Consider the following 19,697-nt stretch of genomic DNA (forward strand, 5'->3'; position numbering starts at 1 on the left):
ATGTATTCTATCACCAAAATGGTTCCCTTGGGAAGCCACGCAATGCTTCAAATGGTTTTCCCATTCTTCATAGCAGTGTTGAAACTCAGAAACCAGAATATCTTTCAAGTGGTCGGTTACATTTTTAAAAAATATTTTCTACTGTTCCAAAATGGTGTCCCCTTTGAGGTGTTTTTTAAAGTCAGGAATAGATAAAAGTTGCAGGGACTCGTCAGATGAATAAGGTAGTTGAGGAACTACAGGAATGTTTTTCTTTGCCAAAACTTCATTAATTGAGAGTACAGTGTCACAAGGTGCATTGTCATGATGCAGCATCCAGTTGTCTTTGATAGCTGGTCTCACGCAGGCAACTCTTTTCCGCAGTCTTTCAAGAATTTCTAGGTAAACATATTGATTTACAATGTGTCCTGTAGGCTAAAACTCCTTATAGACAATGGCATTACTATCAAAGAAACAAATTTGTATTAGTACAATTTGGGACGTGGTGAGTTTGAAGTGTGCCACTCCTTGCTCTAGCATTTTGCTTCTGTGTTATACTCAAATATCCAAGATTCATCACCAGTAATAACATTTTTTTGAAAATCAGGATCAGTTTCAATTCACCCTAGAAGATCAAGGCACACTTCCACCCTGTTGTTTTTCTGTTCAACAGTGAGATTTTTTAGTACCAATTTTGCACAAACTTTTTTTCATGTGCAATTCATTTGTCAAAAATTGATGGACTGTGGTACAGTTCAAATTCAATTGTTCTGCAATCATTCTGACAGTTAATTACCAGTCATACCATATCAAACCTGATTCGCTCAACATCATCGTCACTTTTTGATGTTAATGGTCTTCCATAACTGATGACATGATAACTGATGACTGATGACTGATGACATGGATCGTCCGTAACTGATTCCCGGCCACCAGAAAATGCTTTAAACCACCTAAAAACTTGGGCTTGCAACAGAGTGTCATCTCCATACGCTCTTTTCAATTTTGAAAAAATTTCAGTAATATTCCCACAGAGTTTAACACAAAACTTGATCGTACAACGCTGATCATAATTAGTAGCTCTCATTTTTGTAATTAACGACAAAAACACGTTTCACAAAAAGCTTGTTTACATCTCACATGGCAACATAAAAATATTAATACCTAACATAAATCACCTGTTCATACATCCATATGTTTAGTAGTAACTTCATAGTGTTGCCACTTTGGCTGCCAAAAAACTAATCTCTATACTTTATTTACAGACCTTGTATATAGATATACATATATAACAAATGGAAGTGCAATTCTGGGAATGTTGCAACTGAGGTTGGAAATGAGTTTAAAGTTGCAATGTTTCATTGCAAATTGCAATGGACATAAATATCCTTGATTATTTTAATCAAGAATATTAAAAAAAATTTGTATTGTACACAAACACACAAAAATAAAATTTCTTTATCTAAAGATAATCAAAATGGCAATACCTATTATTTCTATCGGTAATGTCAAAGATATTTGAAATGGTTATAAAGTCAAGATTACTTTGTTATTTAAGGGATGCCCACTTTTTTTAACAAAAGACAAAATGGTCATTTACAGATGGATGTCAGAAGTACTGCATTCACATAGAGTGGTGCTCAAACATTAATGTTAGTGATCCAAATCCTATCTACCACATAATTCACTAAATTGGTATAAAATAATAAACAAGATAATAAACAATCCTGTTTAACTTCCTCCTTCAGTTTAAATTTTTTTCCCTCTACTTCTGCATTATTTTTCTTCCTACTGTTTTGTCCCCTACTCACTGCATCAAACTAATGCTTTCATATTCTTATGTAGTCCTATAAGGTATTAATAAATTTAAATATTACCATTTAAGAAATGGGGTTCATTTCAAAAACAAAATTTAGGATAAGATATTTATGAAATAATTATTTTTTATCAATGTTATCAAAATTGGCTTAGAAACCAACAATGAAACTACATACCTTCCATATCTAACTGTACAGCTTTAACTTCACTAAATTATACAAATTAAATAATAAATTTTCTCTAAGACTCACCAGGCAATTAATCGATAATTTAATACAATATATGCCCACAAGAATGGGCGATGATGTATAATAATATTATATTATATGTATTATATGTATAATAATATTATATAATAATATAATATATTTACGATGATGTCAAGGGAGACCCTCAAGGTATGAGCGGGAGGGCGCGCTGTGAAGGCAATATGGAATATATGTCTGGAACATCAGGATAGGGCCGGGAAGGGCAGCTCCTACATTGAGGGGTATCTGGGCTTTCCCGAATGGGAGGTTCGGTTATCTCGGAGATATGTAGGAGACCCCGATGGGTGAGTTCCACAGTGGACGAAGACAGGATGGGTGGGGGTAATCATCCGCCATTACATGCGGGGCCGACTAACGAGATGCCTAATGGCGATTCCTGGTTGCCCCTGTATGTTAAAAGATGGAAAAAAAAAATAAAAAAAAATAAATAAATTTTCTCTAAGACTCACCAGGCAATTAATCGATAATTTAATACAATATGATTTACATATATAGTAAAAACTTGTCATTCTGTTAAAATCCAACATTCCTTAAAATTTGTATACCAAGCATGCATATACTTAGAAAAATGATAAAATGAATAACCCCACAAATATCTATATTAAAAAACCATGCTTTCATTTTTTTTTCAATGAAAGCTTAAAACATAATTTTAAGAATAATGGGTCCATAACAGAAAAGGGTATACCAGTTTTAACATACTAGTCCCTATCGCAGCCTTCACCTGTGCTACACGGTTACTTGGGTTTCCCATAGCGATCAATCTGTTTATTTTTAGTTTTTTTGTCAAGTAACTGGAGGAAGGTGCAGGTAGTCACACATACAGTAATGATGGCAGTGACTTGGTTGAGCCACAGTGCCATGTACTTCGCACCCCTTAAAAAATTGTTATTAAAAAACCTGAAAACGATTTTTAAGTATTTATCTGAAGAGTATTTGCAAGCCCAATCTACAATAAAAATTTACAATCATTGTTCAATTTTTTTTTTTTACCATTCTTCATCACCTTTCAAGGTCAAATTTCAAAAATCTTAGAAATTGGTTATTGACATGATGATTACACTCAGCAAAAATCGGGTTGATTTCTTCATTTGTTACCGATAAATTAAAAAATTAACAGAGGTTCAAAAAAAAATTCAAAAATCCATTTTAACCCTTGAAACTCAGAATTTCAAAAAATCATTTTTAGATATTCATAATCATTCAGTTCAAATTCAGCTCACACAGTGATAGACACTCATAGTTCAAAATTCATTAATTCAATTTATTAAAGTTTTTGCTTCAACTGGCAAACCTCAACTACTATATATATATTTTTTTCGATTCGACCTTGAAAGAGGTGAAGAAAGGTAAAAATTTGAACAATGACTGCAAATTTTCCCATTTCTAACTATACTAAATGAGGTATTCATCTGATGTGGGCTTGCAAATACTGTTCAGATAAATCTATAAACTACTGTTTTTGAATTTTAATATCTTAAGGGGTAAAGAAATATAAATTGTTTTATATTTTTACAGTTTTATGCTACTGCTATTGAATTAATCTTTATAGATTTGGTAACACTGTAATGATAACTTATACTTGTGATTCCAATAATGTATTTTGAGATCAAAACCACAATCGGAAATCTAAAAACCAATTAGTGGGTCCTTTACTGACCAAAATGTTGCTCTGAAGAGATTATATAATACATCGATAGTTTTATAAATTGAACAGGCTTTAATTTTTAATACTCATTGTTACTGCACAAAAATAATGCACAAGTTTAATGAACATAGAGGGTCCATAGAGGGACAGAGCCCCTGGCAAGATGAGTAGGGTGAACTTAGCAAGCCCTAACCAGCTAAACATCCCCTGACCACGATGGGAAATGTAAGCAACCAGCAAAATCATAAAAGGGATGCTAATATATATATATATATATATATATATATATATATATATATATATATATATTAAAAAAATATATATATATTAATGTATGCAATGTAATTCAGTCTTAGTAGGATAAATGTATGAGAAAATTAAGTACATTATTCTTCTAACCTGTCCTTTGGTAAGCTGTTGTTCTTGCGGTAATAAAATCTGCAGCACTTCAAGGCGTTCTTTTAGTGGAGGTAATAGCATGGGTGCACCAATTGCCAGACACTCAGTCACTATAGCTTCAATGCTCGGTGGAGTATGCACATCTACCAATCTGTATAATAATACACCAGGACTGATTTATGTGTGTGAAACATTAAGAACAGAACAAAGGAAACTACCTACAAATAGTACATAATCAGAAAAAAAAATTTAGCTAAGGAATTTTTTTGTTATCTTATATTGCCAGCAAAACATTAGACCACATACAATCAGCAAATCAGGTTTAATATGCGATTAAATTGTAAAATAATTAATAATTCTCTAAGAATTCTTATAGTCTTCCTCAGTGATTGTTACCTATTTCTTAGTTGAAATTCTTGTGCTCATAAAGATTGAAGGTCTGAAAAAAATAATCATGTCTTGAAGATGCTGAGTAGAGACTTCTTTGACAAAAACATTCAGAAACATTTTTATCGCTTACTCAATACTAATTATATTTGTTTTAATGATTCATCTCCTCTTATGATGAAAATTATTAGAAGCAGCAGAAAGAAAATAAAATGTTGCAAAACAAAGATGTAGAGAAACTGTGCAAAATTTAAAACATGAACTGCAAAGTAATAATGCTAACAATTTTTTTTTGGTTTATTCTGGGGAGAAAACACTTCGGCATTATCTTCATCCAGCCATGACATGTTTGTTGTAGTAAACAAACATAAATCACCTTTCAAGTCTCAATTGAAATACTAAAATTTCAAACTGCTATATGGCAATTGACATGAATAACTGATTCACATTACAGTAATTTAAATTACTGAGTATAAAAGGACGGTCCTAAAAAATCATAAAATTTAAGATAAAACCATTTCATCATCCCCTAACACAGTTCGAATTAACTCCAGCTTAAACTTGTGATGCAATGCTGCATAACAGATACAATCCACAAGGATGTGATGCACTGTCAGCCGACAGTCACAGCAAGCACAAACTAGTGCATCTGAATCATCAGATATCCATGAGTGAACCTAGTATGCCCTATTCGCGAACAGTAGATAATAACCTCCTCTCGACGGTTATTTCTGCTTGAGGAGCTCCACAATGAAACAGTGTTCTTAATTGGGCAAAGTTTGTTGTTCATGGTAGTATCTCAATCACTTTACCACTCACCATGAACCAGCCTCTTCAGGAAACAGACAAGATCGTTAGAGACAACACGATCAGTGAAAGGAGGCTGGAATCAAGTCTCCTTTGTTGCACTACTGTGCACTCATTGCCTGAAATTCCTATATGTCTGGGGAACCAACAGAAGCTCACTGCTGTATTATGTCTACTCATTTGCAAAATGGTAGCATGAATCTCACAGACAACAGAGTGTCTAGAGTATGTGTTATTAATCGCATATAGGGCACTCATGGAATCTGAGTAAACAAGAACATGTCAATATTTTGGGCTAATTATACATAAGGCCTTATTAGTGGCATAAAGTTCTGCAACAAAAATACTAGTGATGATGGGAAGGCCAAACATGCATGTTCTATTGCCAACAACAAAGCCACAACCAACAGAATTAATGTTTCTAGAACCCCATATAAACTGCAACATCAGGATTCACGCTAATTTTAATATTATAAAATTTATTTTGTACGATTACAAGATTTGTGTTCTGTTTGTTATACTGACAGAGATCAAAGCAGTAATTAACATGAGAAGGCTGCCAAGGAGGGTAATAAAATGGAGCAACAGTAAAGGGTGGAGGTAATCATACACTTAGAGCTGAGATCTGATGCCTAGTGGAGCAGTAGATTTGCTTCCATCTGTTGCAAAGAGGTGGCTCACCACTGCCCAACAGCAGACCAAAGGGCGTGAGTGAAAAGGACCTGTGGCAAGACAGATAAACGAATGACAGACTACATCAAGCATCTTTAGTGCGGTGGCCCTCACTGATGAATAAGGATGCAGCTGTAGTCCAAGCAAGAATGGATGAGAGCTTGGTAGAAGCGCAACATGCATACACGATCAGCTCCCCAACAAGTATTAGACAGAACTCTCGGCATGTCTAACATTTTACCTTCAGCTCCTTCAAATTTTTTACCAATGTTAGTTGTTGGTCAAATGCTTACCTAGAAATCTAACTCATACGCAAGTTTCAACTAGTTCACCATGCAAAAACAGTTGAGGGTCAACATATTCTCTCAACTGGGAAAAGCAAATGCACTTCATTTTTTCCTGAATCCAATAGATTTACAACAAGATTCTAAGAGGGTTATTGTGTTTTGTAGCAGCCTCTCACCTTTAGCTAACATTCTACATGCTATGTAGATTGAAAAATATCTACAAACAAAGAACACAACAGCTTTTTGCATGCAGTTTGTTATGCTATTTATGGCCACAGCAAACAAAGTAACACTAAGGACACTTCTCTGGGGTATTCAATTTTCCAGCATGAAACTATCAGATACTCCAACTCAAACTCAGAAGAACAGACTACTGAGAAAACCCCTGATAAATATGAGGAGATTACCTTGTATACTCCATCCATGAAGTGTATTTAGAATTCCTCTCCTTCATGCCTTGTTATACGCCTTTTGTAAATTGAAAAATACAGCAACCAGATGTTGGTGAAGTAGGAAGGCATTTTGAATAACAGCTTCCAGGGCAACTACATGATGAATAGATGATCTGCCCTGGCAGAAACCACATTGTTCTGGGGCAATCAGGGAGTTTCTCTCAAGGTACCACACTAGTAACCTGTAGACGGTTTACCATTCATTCCTTTCTTTGTTAATTTGGTCATCAAACAATAGGATTAGATGCTAAATGAGTGATGAATTTTTCATGGTACACTGTAATGGACCCTTAACAAGACAATATTTATGCAGAAATTAGGCAAACTTGACAATAAAGAAGTGTGATCACTAGCTGATGTTCAAGTCAAAGCTTTAGAGAGCGATTTCACCATGAGTTCATCTAACTGATTCTCAAATGATTTTACAATTCTCAAAAACATGATTGATGAGCTGAAGGGTTCCAGAGGGGGCTAGAATATGTTGAAAATAATCTTGAGAAATTATTAACGCTTGCCAGAAAAATTTGAATAAAAATCTATGTTTACAAGACTATAACTGAAAAACAAAATCAAGGAATTGAAAGTCTCCATTTGGAGATTGCTAAATCAAAAATATACATCAGGCTCGTGTTAACTTGAGAACTAAAAATCCTAGAAATCCATGCATGGTATTCTTATTTTACTTAATGAAAATATGACTCAAAAGATTATGGGATACATGGAATACAATGAATCTTGACATAACAGCAGATATTTGTTTGAAGTGAAATTAAGTGAGAAACAAATATCAGAAACAGTTCAATCTGTACAATGATTGATAAGAAGAAATTTATAGCAAAGAAGTTGGGTAAAGATTTTTTCTTCTAGGCATTTTGGGAATAGGTCCACTAACGTACTAATCAACTGAATTCAATAAAAATTAAATTGTTAGTATGATTATTACCTTTCCATTTTTTAAAACTTATTTTCTTTTTTACCTTCTGCCTAAATCTTTTAATCAGTTAAGATGGTTTATTTACTGATAAATTATCTTTTCTAGGAATTACAATATTTTACAAGACAACGCATACACACACTGAGTTTTACTTCATTACAAGTGGTAGCATATTCTGTGATGCATCTTACAAAGGAAGGAGGGAAGGACAGAAACATTACTAATGAGTAAATAATGTGGTTTCTGATTCTCATTTTATAATGGAAAAAACCAAGAATCTTAGACTATTTTAATAATGTAAAATGTACTCAGAGATTAATAAAAAGTAAGCAAAAGTTATGCTGAAAAGATGGAAAAAATCACTACTCTTAAGATTTGTATAAATAACTTTTTTTAAATTGCTAACATTTTTTATAGACTCGCAGGAAAACACAAAAACAAGGCATGCCCTTGCTTATATAATCTATTTCTCTATTTTGACCAACAGAATGCATTTCACAACTAGATCTATTTCCTCACTAAATATTGTATATTTACAAAGAAATATAAATAACACTAGATGGTTTTATATATTCAAATGGTCTGCATGACACAAAATTGAATTCTGCAAACAAGTTTTGTAATAAAATTTTCTGTGGTACTATCTGATTAAACTAAGTACCTCTCAAGGATTTACAGCAAAAAAAATTCAGTATGTTTAAGAAGTGAATACATTTAATTGCATACACTAAGTCACTCAAACAATTAAATTTGACAAAAGATATTGAAGCTCATCAGTAAAGTAGGATATTTTAGAAACATTTTTTAAGGTTATTGCCTAATTCAATTTCAATTATAATTATATTTTTAATATTTAATTACAATAAAATTTAATTATATATTAGTAGGTACCCATGGCTTCCACACAAACTATGATTGTTGTAGCAACTGTCAAGTTTATAAATCACTAATAGTATGTGTAAAATATTTCTTATTGTGATTTATAAACATCCAAAGTATGAAGTAATAGATACATCATTCAAGTGTTCTCGATATGTAAAATCAATATTTGATCATTTTGCTATATATATATATATAAAAACATGCAGTAACACAATTCATATAAATAGACAACTACATGAAATCTTTATTTCTGTAAAATAATGTAAATAATATTTTTATTTACATTTTCATACCAGCTCCTTGTTATAAACTAAATTTTTGGTTCTCCCATTATCACAGCAAATAAAGAGCTTGCTGCTCTTGTTCACTGAAGAACATGCCACATACAATTGCCCATCAGAAAAGCAAGCAGCTTGTAAATCTAAACCAGCTGTATATAAAGTCTGATCATGTAATTTATTGATAGTCATGGCAGAACTATATTATCTGGAAACTGGATTCTTTTAAATCGAAATGGAAAGTTACTAGATATGACTGAAATTGGGATAAATATAGTTTCATCTTTGCTGCAGCCTGTTAACATGGTCACTTCGATGATATGTGTTTTTATTAAGTGAAATTTATTAATTTCAATCAAGTTTCATTACATAACTGTAATGGCTTCAGATTTCTTACGAATATAATTGGAACACCTATTTTTAATTTTAATGTGTGAACTGGTAATCCTGATACTGATAAAGAATTCAAAAACTCAGTTGGATAAAGAAATACATCCTCTTTGCTGAAAAATGTATTAATGGAGTAATACGTTTTTTCATCTCCTGAAAATTCTTGCAGTATGCAGCTATTTATGGCATTTACTTATTCATTTCTTGGTGCTAGTATCACACACTCACATAACCAGGTATCATCATGCAAATTTATAGACTCAATAAGTACACAAACCTTTTCAATCAATTCTGCCATTAGAATAAAATAGAAAGCTACTAGATAAATACAAAGTTATAAAGAAACCATACAACATAATGATGTCAACAGAGGGGCAGAATGAATAATGCAGTGTACTTTTGGACTAACTTGTGGGTGTGTCAAGAAGGTAAGTGAATAAAATTTGTAATAACTCCAGTTTTTTATAACAAACAACATGGAAAACCTTCTGCTCAGGACTTGCTATGAGTGTGCAGAGTTTTACTGAAATCAATTCAGTCGATTCAGAAATTAGTGCATACAAAAAAAAATTCAAGATTTATTTACTATATATACAGATTGTCCATAAGAATCCATAAAAAAAAATAATTCTTTATCAAGGTGACAAATAAGCCATATTAACTAACACAATGGAAATGAAATAAATATGGTTTAATAATAAAAAAAAAACAATTTTATAAACTTTAAGAAAAATGCGCATTGAGTACTGTAGAGCTAAATATATGTCAAATCAGTTAAATTATTGCAATATACTGCACAATGATCTCGGTATGTGTTTCTATATAAATAAACACACAAACTAACAGTTATCTTCATAAAACTTTCTTCAGAAAATACAACCTATTACTAAATGGTGTGAAATAACAAAGACAACAAACATACCTAAATAAAAGATGACGCAAAGCAGTAGCTTCACTCCCAAGTATTCCAGCTGATGACCCACTAGAGAGAGCTAATGACAGATGTGCAGACAGTAATCGAAGACACAATGCAACGAAATGTTCTCTTTCACTACGTAAAAATAAGAAATAATTACAGTAATATTAAAATAATACAACCTTTTTAGTAGATTTTTGTTAACTATTGAAATCATAGTAAGCTATCTGTATGAGATTTTTAGACAAGTAATCTTTTGTGCACCATAACAAATTTATGAGCAATTCTCTCACAGTTGTGCAATTAAAAGCAAATATAATGGGTTCTCTTAATTTCAAAGAAACCAAACAATTCTATACCAACAATAACCATGACAAAATACAATTAAAAAAAAAAAAATGAAATATCACTCACTCACTTTCTAATTGTGTGGAATTATGCTCTCAAGAGAAAAGTTTGGCTCCTTTGGAGATCATATAATTTGGCTCCTTTCAGAGGTGTTATAGAAGTCCACACTGAGGAAGGAGTCACTGTAGATGCTCATCCTATGTAGTAACAGCTCAGGCCCCTGAACAGTGGCAGTCCTTCTGTGTGTTAATTCTCCCATTCCTATACCCAATCCTAAACTATTCTTCGACCTTCCTTAGAAAGGTACTTTGGGAAAGAGTGATAGCTGCCAAACTAGCTCTCTACCTGTAGCATCATACTTGCCCCTTCTAGCCATCAGTTGTTCATATCCTTTATTGAGGGTTTAAAGTGCTGGTAAGGCTATCCATGTGACTGCCTGGGTCTACATTGCCTATCCAGAGGCTGCAAAAGCAGTCAAATTTATGAAATATCCATTCGACAAAGCCAACCTTTATCTAAAATGTGGCATTATATTTCCCTAAAATAATAATCACTCAACAGTTGTAGCAGTAGCTATTTTAAAGTTAGCTGCTAACTGTTAGAGACTAATATTTATAAATTTTACTTCATTCTTTATCTACTCTTACTACTTTTTAAGTGGTTAAAAAAATATTAAAACAACTACACATTGCTCTGCAGTTGAACAGCTGAATAAATATGAAAACCTGCTAGTGACACCCTATAGGCATGTTTATAAAACCAAGTTCATGTCTTAACACTTAATATTTTGAAGGTGAACTTAGTTAAGAAATGAACATCGATTTAAAAAGCTTTATACAACCATAACAAAGTAATTAATATCCAGAATTGATTTGTTACGAACTAAAATTATTCACAACTATAATATGTTATATTAAGATATATTTACCATTAACAGAATAAATTAATTTTCATTAAAAAGCAACATCAACAAAATCACAGTAGAAGACATACTTTGCAACTTTTTTTTTCCTAATATTTCTGATATTGCATAAGTAATGTCCAATGGGTGAATGAAAGAAACCTGGCCATCTACAGCTGTCAGTAGCCATCAATACAAGCTGCATACAATAGAGTAACAATTGTAATGTTACTTCTTTCAATTACTAAGAATAACATTACATCACTTAACATTTAATTTTTTTGTGCAGACTGGAATAAAAAATAAGATACAAAAAAAAGACATTACTGACCTAATGCTTTGTTTATAAATGTATCACAAATCACATCAATACTACATCAGTTATTGGCTAAAATGTTACTCTGATAAGGTAGAGTATAAATAAAGATAATAAGAGAGGCTAGAAAAACGAAAAGAATATAGAAGTCACTTCTCTTTCTATGACACACACCAAATTAAATTCAATAACCTAGAAAAATCAGTATGAACTGCATCACAAATATGTTAATCTAGATCATAAGCCAATAAGCTGGCTTCTAAATCAGCTGGTCCTGAGTTTAATTACTGGTGAGGAACTCTAAAATTTGAATACAACAAAATTTAAACACAATTAAAATGCAGTATAAAATATACACCCACACTACCCAGGCAAATTTTTTTTGTAAATAATGTTTTTTCAAATTATTAAAAATTATAAATGACTCATTTTCAAATTAATGGAAAACTTTTCTTCCAAAGGACAATTCTGAGCAAATTAGCAGAGTTAACCACAGTAATATTGTAATTGGGTCTCATCTCATAAAATGTATAAAAATCACTTTAGCACTCAAATGAACAATATATCTGATTTATTGAAAAATTGAAATCATATTAGAGACTTGGATTTTATGTGCCACATGTAAAACTTGCACAATACAATTGTCTTTATGTGCATCTTTTTCTTTTTTGCAGATCATGTTATCAAACACAGAATGTGCATAAAAAAACAACACAGATTTAATTCACTGGAAATAACAAACATAACTTGCAAATTTTACACACAATACATAAAATCCAAGATCTCAACACACATAAATATTTATTATAGGGACATTGAATATTTATTATATGCACATTTATAGGGTTTAATCATTTTAAAGATCACATTTTGTAATGCTGTTCAATGAATTATTTTTACTTACTGTGAAGAAGGAAATGGTGGAGGTGATATAGTTTGATCAAAATTTTCACAATACTTTTCCATAAATGATCGGATTAAAAAAAATGTAGCCTCTTGCATATCAACACAAAAAGGACGATGCCATGTAACAATTGGCCTGAAAAAAATACGCAAAAACAATAAATTCAATAAATCTTCCATAAAAACAGCCAATTCTAATGCAGTAAAACAACCCACATTAAATTTATGTAAAACTCTATTATTCTCTTCTCAATACTCGTAAATCAATTTTTCCAATATTCTCTTTTCTTTAAGCTGCTGGCAGAGTTTTTCATGCAACAAACTATATGCTTTGGATGTGTTTTCTGTTCACTTTTAAACATATGAATAGCATTCACTTAAGATGAATAGAAAAACACTTTGGATAGAAAAACAATGCACTTTCTACATAAATTTAAAAAAATTTCTGGCCTTATAAAGGTCAAAATTTTATACTGATGCTTTATTATAACTTGATGAGACATGCTTTGTTCTGTTATTAAATCAAAGAAAAAACTAAAAAATACAAAATTTCTTATGTACAAGTCTGCTATCAACCATTCAAAGTTTAATGTTTGCCTGTTCTATAAGTTATGAAAGGGGTGATGAGTTTTTAACATTATTTTATTGAATAATTGCTTTTATCAATCCAAAATGCTTAAACAATTACTACATACTTTAAAAAACCAACACAATTTGGCATAACTGAAATTGTGATACTCAATTCTCAGGTTTTTGGTATACATGTTTACACTGACTTTCTCTTTCTCTAATAAGTAAAAAATTATGAAGTAAACATGTTCATGAGTTTCTTAATTAAACATTTTCTTTTTAAAGGCCATGTCAATTTTTTTGTTAATTTTTAGTTTTAACAAAATACATTTTTATTAGTAAAATATTAAGCTGTTTACTGCAAACAAAATACATATTTTTTTTTTTTTAAATTGGACAAAAAATAATACAGTAATTGCAGAAAATTAATAACATAATTTTCAGCTGGATTTTCTCTTACAAAAACTAATCTTTTATTTCCCTAATGTATGCATTGCAATCTGTTCAACTTGTGAATAATAAGCAACTTCCTCACTGCCCAATGAGGGGAGGATGTTATGTATGAAATATAAATGAGGTGTAATCATGTACAGACCATTCCTGATGTATGCAACTCAACCCTAATCAACAATTATCCACCATTATCCACCAATCATTATCCAATTATACACCATTATCCAGTCAAGTATTCAAATTCATATAAAAGCAACTAACCTTTACTAAGATTTGAACCTCAGAACCTTCAACCTCAAAAATCAGCTGTTAAACAACTGATTTGAGTTAACCATTAGAACAGCCACGTGGGCTAAAATTAATTAAATAATAAATATTGGGCTAAATTAATAATTAATAAAATGATTAAAATTAATAAATTTAAATAACTAGATATTTGTTAATTATGATTAATATTGTATTAATCATAATTAACAAAGTTAAATTCGGTAACAGTAACACAGCTGTAATAAAGTTGTACCTAATGCAATTATATTGTGTATGATACTGTGGTATTACCAGATTATTAGTACAAAATAATTAGTTATAAATTATTCTTATTCTACTAATATTTTTTCACTGTTAAATTTTTCCATTTTTGAAAAACTGAATAAATTCTTTTAATACTTTTTTTTTGTTAAAATGCAAGTTTAGTCTCAGATTGAAACGGAGAACTGCATGTTGTGCACAGAGAAGCAGAATGTGATTGAATTGAAACATGCCGCCTGCATGCAGAACACTTTCCTAATTGCCAATCCTAACTGAATGTTTTTTTGTTTTTTTTTTTGTAATTCTGCATGCAGGTTAAGAAAAACTGGAAACTTTTCTCCTAGAGCTTATTATTACTAACTATAACTGTATCATATACAAGAATGCAAGCAATTAATGAATAAGATCATCTGATGAAACAATCATTTTGGAGGTTAACTTACAAAAACTAATAACCAATCTACAATTTCTTAGGGGAGCAGAAATATGCCCAAACTCACAAACATGGTTCAGGGGAAACTTGGGCTGTCTGGGGAAATTTCACGGAAATTTTTACCAGTCATGAAAAATAGAAATCAAGATGTAAATATCAACTGATGTATTCACATTATTTTTACAATTATTAACTAGATTAATTGATCTTTTAACAAGTTTTGAAAAGAAACATTTAACCTATTGAATATTAGGCATAATGAGAACAAAAGTAGCAACATCATTCCTGGTGAGCGATGACTCACAACGATATCTCGACTTGCGATAGGCAAGGGACACATTACTGATAAGACACATTGTGGTCACCAGTGTGTGTATGTGTGCATAAGTGCTCTCATCTCCTCTCTTCTGCACTATTCGTTTAGTTGCTTTTCGGTAGGCAATAGTGTTTCTTTGTTTTTATCAGTTGGCCGGCTGCAAGAGTATTGTTTTCTTTTAATAGAGAAGTAGTTAAGTAACTTTAAATAGTGTTAAGTGATATACACAATATACAGTATAGTGAGTACAAAATATTGTAATTGTACATTAATGTAACTATGTTGACATTTAAAAGTAAGCAAGAAGTAAACTGTGTGTTTTGTGACTGGCGCGGCAGAAGCGATAAACTTGGAAGTCATTTTGTAAATAAACACCCAAATGTAAAACCAAGAACTAAAGATCAAGCTAGTATTTCTGTATTTTTAAAAACAAAAACTTGTGACGGTGATGAAATATGTGAACCTTTAAACAAACAAATAAAACTTGATGAATCACAATCACTTTGTACAGAACCAGACTTATCTTGTGGGCAAAAAATGCAGATGTTGGCAATAATGTGTCTATCTCCAACAAGCCAACTATTTATTCTAATGTTTTTGAACAGTTATCAACTATAAATCAGGTGATATCTGGCCTTAATAAAAAATTTGATGAACTATTAAAACCAAATCAGGTTAAAACTATTGAAATAGGCCCATCTATTTCATTAGTCCAGGCCAACACTCCAGTCGAGATAAATGAAGAATTTGAAGCAAAACTCAAATTAATTAGGATAAACAAATTGCTTCCAGATATTTTTCAGCTAATGCCTTGCTTGGCAGAATATATGGGCACAGTACATTGCTCCCTATGTGTAAAGCATTATAAAACCATTCCCAAGGAGGTAGTGGTTCTTAAATCTGACAATTTTGGTTTTTTCTCTCTACCAAGTGAATACCAGTTAATTCAACTGGTTCAGAGTGTACAGTATCAAAACTTCAAAACCCATTTAATTGATCACTAACAATCACCTGCTGATAAATGGTGTATTGACCTGAAGCAACTGAGAAAAGAAATGTAATTTTGCTAAAAGAACATGAAAAGGTGGATCTGAGGGTTGCTAGAGCAGCTTATAGTACCATTAAAGAAGGTAAGGGTGGGAAATATTTTTAAAGATTATTACGTCTGAATGTATTAAATTATGCTGATATTGGTGAGCTTAAATACTCCAAGGAATTTTACAGAGAATTCAGAAAAAACATATTTTTTACCATAAAAGCAAAAATTTTGGATTTTTGGGTACTAAAAATCCTGTAACAAACCATTTGCCTTTAGTATCTGTCACTGCTGATAAAATAACCAAACTTCACCGTACACATCAGATTACAAGTCTAACCACTTAGTAGATTGTGTTCAGACTTGTATTATTGATATATCACCATGTGGCACTTCACACAAGGGTGATGTTTATGTTCAGAAACTGGAATGTGCTAACGAGAATTTTAATATTAAAATAAAAGAACAGTTAAATGGCGTGGCTTTTGATGGACAATATTTTGATCTAGGTGTAGATAAAAAATTGATCCTGCTTTGTGAAGGGGTCGACCATGACTTTTCCTCCCTAAGTAGGACTTAGCACAAAGATTAGAATGTGTTTTAAATGATACTTGCAAACACAACACTTTTTCTTGGTTTACAATCAAGCTCAAACAGTAAGAAATGTAATGAAAAGTTACAAATGGGGAATTAGCTATGAGGAATTAATTACATTAGCAGATGAACTACAGGTGAGTTTTTTAAACCCTAAATCATTCCAACAAACCTGTTTTGTTCAGAATGAATTGGGAGTTTACAGAACATTTCAGAGATATCAAATTATTTTTCATTGCTTTTCAAAAAAAGCGAATTAAATACATCCAAAAAGACAAAAACACTGAAGCAAAAAAGTATTCAGTAGAGTTAATAAAATTCTCTAAACTGAATTGATTTAACAGTTGCTTGGGACAATTGATGTTTTAAAATTAGTGAAGAAATTTAGTTGCATCACACAAAATGTAAACATATGTATCTTGGAGAGTATTTGGTTTTATTACACTTCAATAAAAACACACTGAAGAAAATGAAAATTGAAATGAAAAGTGCAAAATTAAGTGAAGAGAATTTTCATCTCTTTTAAAGGAACTTCAAAGCTTAAATAACAATGTTTACTACCTGCTGACGAAGATCTAGAGAGATCAAGCCGTTCAAAAACTCAGGAACAATTTCAAGATGGAGAAGAAATTTATTCAAATGAAAAAACCTTTATAAGTTCTATTAAAAAAAACTAGAAAACCTTTGTGTAGCATTGTCAAATTGACTTGAAATGAAAATTAGTAAACCTCCTATTATAGAAAATATGAGACGTTTTAGTAGCTAGTTCCAAAGAATACCAGAAGAAACAGATACAAATACACTTGAATCTAGCAATTTAAAAAAATTGGATCAATAAAAATCAAGGGTGCAACTTTGATGTTAAAGTTATTTTTTTATAACTAAAAATGATGAAGAGCAATCTTGCAAACTTACATTTTTTCAAAAAAATACTTAATTCTTCAAATGAGGCCAAAAAACCTTCTTTAATTGAGCAAGACAACAAAGTGATGCATCACACCTTTTAGAGAGATCTTTGGACAGACACTTTAATGATGGAAAATACCATTTTACGAGATTTTCCTCAACCAATCATATAAAAACATTCAAAACATCAAAAGTCATTGACAGTCTCCACAAAGATAAAGGAAGGCTGCCTTTTCTTAATGACTTGAGCTGATAACCATCACTGCACTCATTACAGGTAATTGTCTTTATGAAGTATTATTAATTTTATCATAAACAATTTTTCATTACCGTACCTTTAACAAAATAGTTAAACAATCTTAGACATCGAATCGGCAGATTTTTTATTAGCCCTACAATATTTATGTATGTTCCAAAAATAAAACAGGATAAATTTCAGCACCTGAGAGGTAAATGATGGTAACTCCATCAGATTTCCATTGGATTTACCATTGTTTACCTCTCAGGTGCAGATTTTTATTCTAATAACTAACTTAATAAGTAAATAATCTTTTTTTTAGCATGTCTATTAGATTAAACCTAACACATTTATTTTATTTTAATGCCCTCTTCAGTGGTCATCTTCCCTTGAACCCATCATGATACAGCCAATAGATTATTGTGTTTGTTGAGTTGTAATTATTAATGTATTGCTTGTATGAACAAGCAATACATTAATACTTTATTTTTGAATAAATTAAGTGTCTGCAGCCCATGTCGATAAAACATAATAAACCCTCACCTTAGTTTTGTGAAAATTTCTAACCAAAAAAATTATGTTTGGGGGAAATTTCTGGCGGTCTGAACATTTTCTTCTCTCCTGCAATTTCTCATTATAAAAGTGTTCACTGATGAATTCAATCAAAATGGTTTACAACTTATTGCTAACAGTAAGGGAAAAATATAAACACGATCATAATATTCTAAGAGGCCAAACCTTTTGTTAAAAGTGTAATAAATAATTGAAAATTTACAATAGTTAAGATGATCTAACACTGACAAAGAACTAGAAAACAAAAAATCACCATGAAAGAAGAGTCTACATAACATTAGCAAAAATGGTACAAGACTGACAGGCAAGAAATATAAGTATATATTCTAAATAAAACATCTTATACCTTAAGTCATGGATTTCCTAAGCTTGCTTTACTCTCTGGCTCCAAGTTAACAAACTCATTGCTACACATTTAAAAATTTAGAGTGACCAAAAAGACATATGCCTATGTCTAACACAGTTGATGCTTGGTGCATAATATTATTTTAATAGATAATATTCAAATCTATGATTGCTTTATTATTGTATAGCATACCAGTATTCTCAGAGAAATCAACTCTGATTAGTACTACTTGTACATTCAATTTGCTTACATATATCACAACAATGGAAAACCGAAGAAAAATAGTGTAAACCAACAAATTAATACACAGCTTTCTATTGAAAAATAATACATTACATACTGTGCCCCAAACCAATAAAAATAAATATGTTTTTATAAAGTATGAGGTGAGTTTTTAAAGTAAGGTCCATTCTAAATTTGCCACACTAATACAAGATGTAAGCAGATGGTGCTTGCAGAGCTCAGTTATTTCTTCAATAGTCTATTAGCAACAACAGTTTGGTCATCTTGTGGTTAATTGTTTATTTATAATGAGTGATACAATTTATGATTTTTCCAAGTGTGAAGTACAAAGAGTAATCCAATTATTATGCCAAAAACATATTTATACATTGAAATTCACAGGCAAATTTGTGACATTTACAAGCCAAATGTTATGAGTGACGCTAAAGAAAGCATGGGGGCTATTCATTTGGAGAAGGGTGAATGAACATTCATGATGAACGTAGCAGCTGGCTGTTGGTGAAAATGAATGGTTTAATAGAAAAAATTAATGAAAAAATTTGAGAAAACCTACGCTTCACCTTGTCACAATTTGTCTTCACCTTGTCTTTAATGTTTCATGATCTTTTATTTATTAAGTTTTTTAAGACTGTAAAATTGAGTTATAAAAATTGTCTGCCAGATGGGTGCCAAAGATGGCACCCATATCATATCTTGTATCAACATACAACATAAAACGTCTTGCTGCAGCGCATGAATTTCTGCAGTACAATGAAAATGAAGGTGATGAATTATTTGATTCTATTGTTATCAGAGATGAAACCTAGATTTCTTATATAAACATCGAGATAAAGCAGCAGTAATGCAATGGCAGCATTTATTTTCTAGACCAAAGA

At 31.4% G+C, this 19,697-nt stretch overlaps 1 protein-coding gene across 4 annotated transcripts in view; it reads right to left on the reverse strand.

Moving 5' to 3' along the window:
- The window catches only part of LOC142327390 (putative E3 ubiquitin-protein ligase HERC1), a 314,426-nt gene that overhangs the window by 225,876 nt on the left and 68,853 nt on the right, over nucleotides 1-19,697 (reverse strand). For all 4 annotated transcript variants that reach the window (XM_075370430.1, XM_075370438.1, XM_075370422.1 and 1 more), the window contains exons 11-13: nucleotides 12,588-12,722; nucleotides 10,125-10,253; nucleotides 4,114-4,264 (exon numbers count right to left, since the gene is read on the reverse strand). In XM_075370430.1, the coding sequence (XP_075226545.1) occupies nucleotides 4,114-4,264; nucleotides 10,125-10,253; nucleotides 12,588-12,722 (415 nt within the window). The remainder of the gene's footprint in view (nucleotides 1-4,113; nucleotides 4,265-10,124; nucleotides 10,254-12,587; nucleotides 12,723-19,697) is intronic.

Source organism: Lycorma delicatula, chromosome 1 (genome assembly GCF_047948215.1).
Source record: "Lycorma delicatula isolate Av1 chromosome 1, ASM4794821v1, whole genome shotgun sequence".
Classification (NCBI taxonomy): Eukaryota; Metazoa; Arthropoda; class Insecta; order Hemiptera; family Fulgoridae; genus Lycorma; species Lycorma delicatula.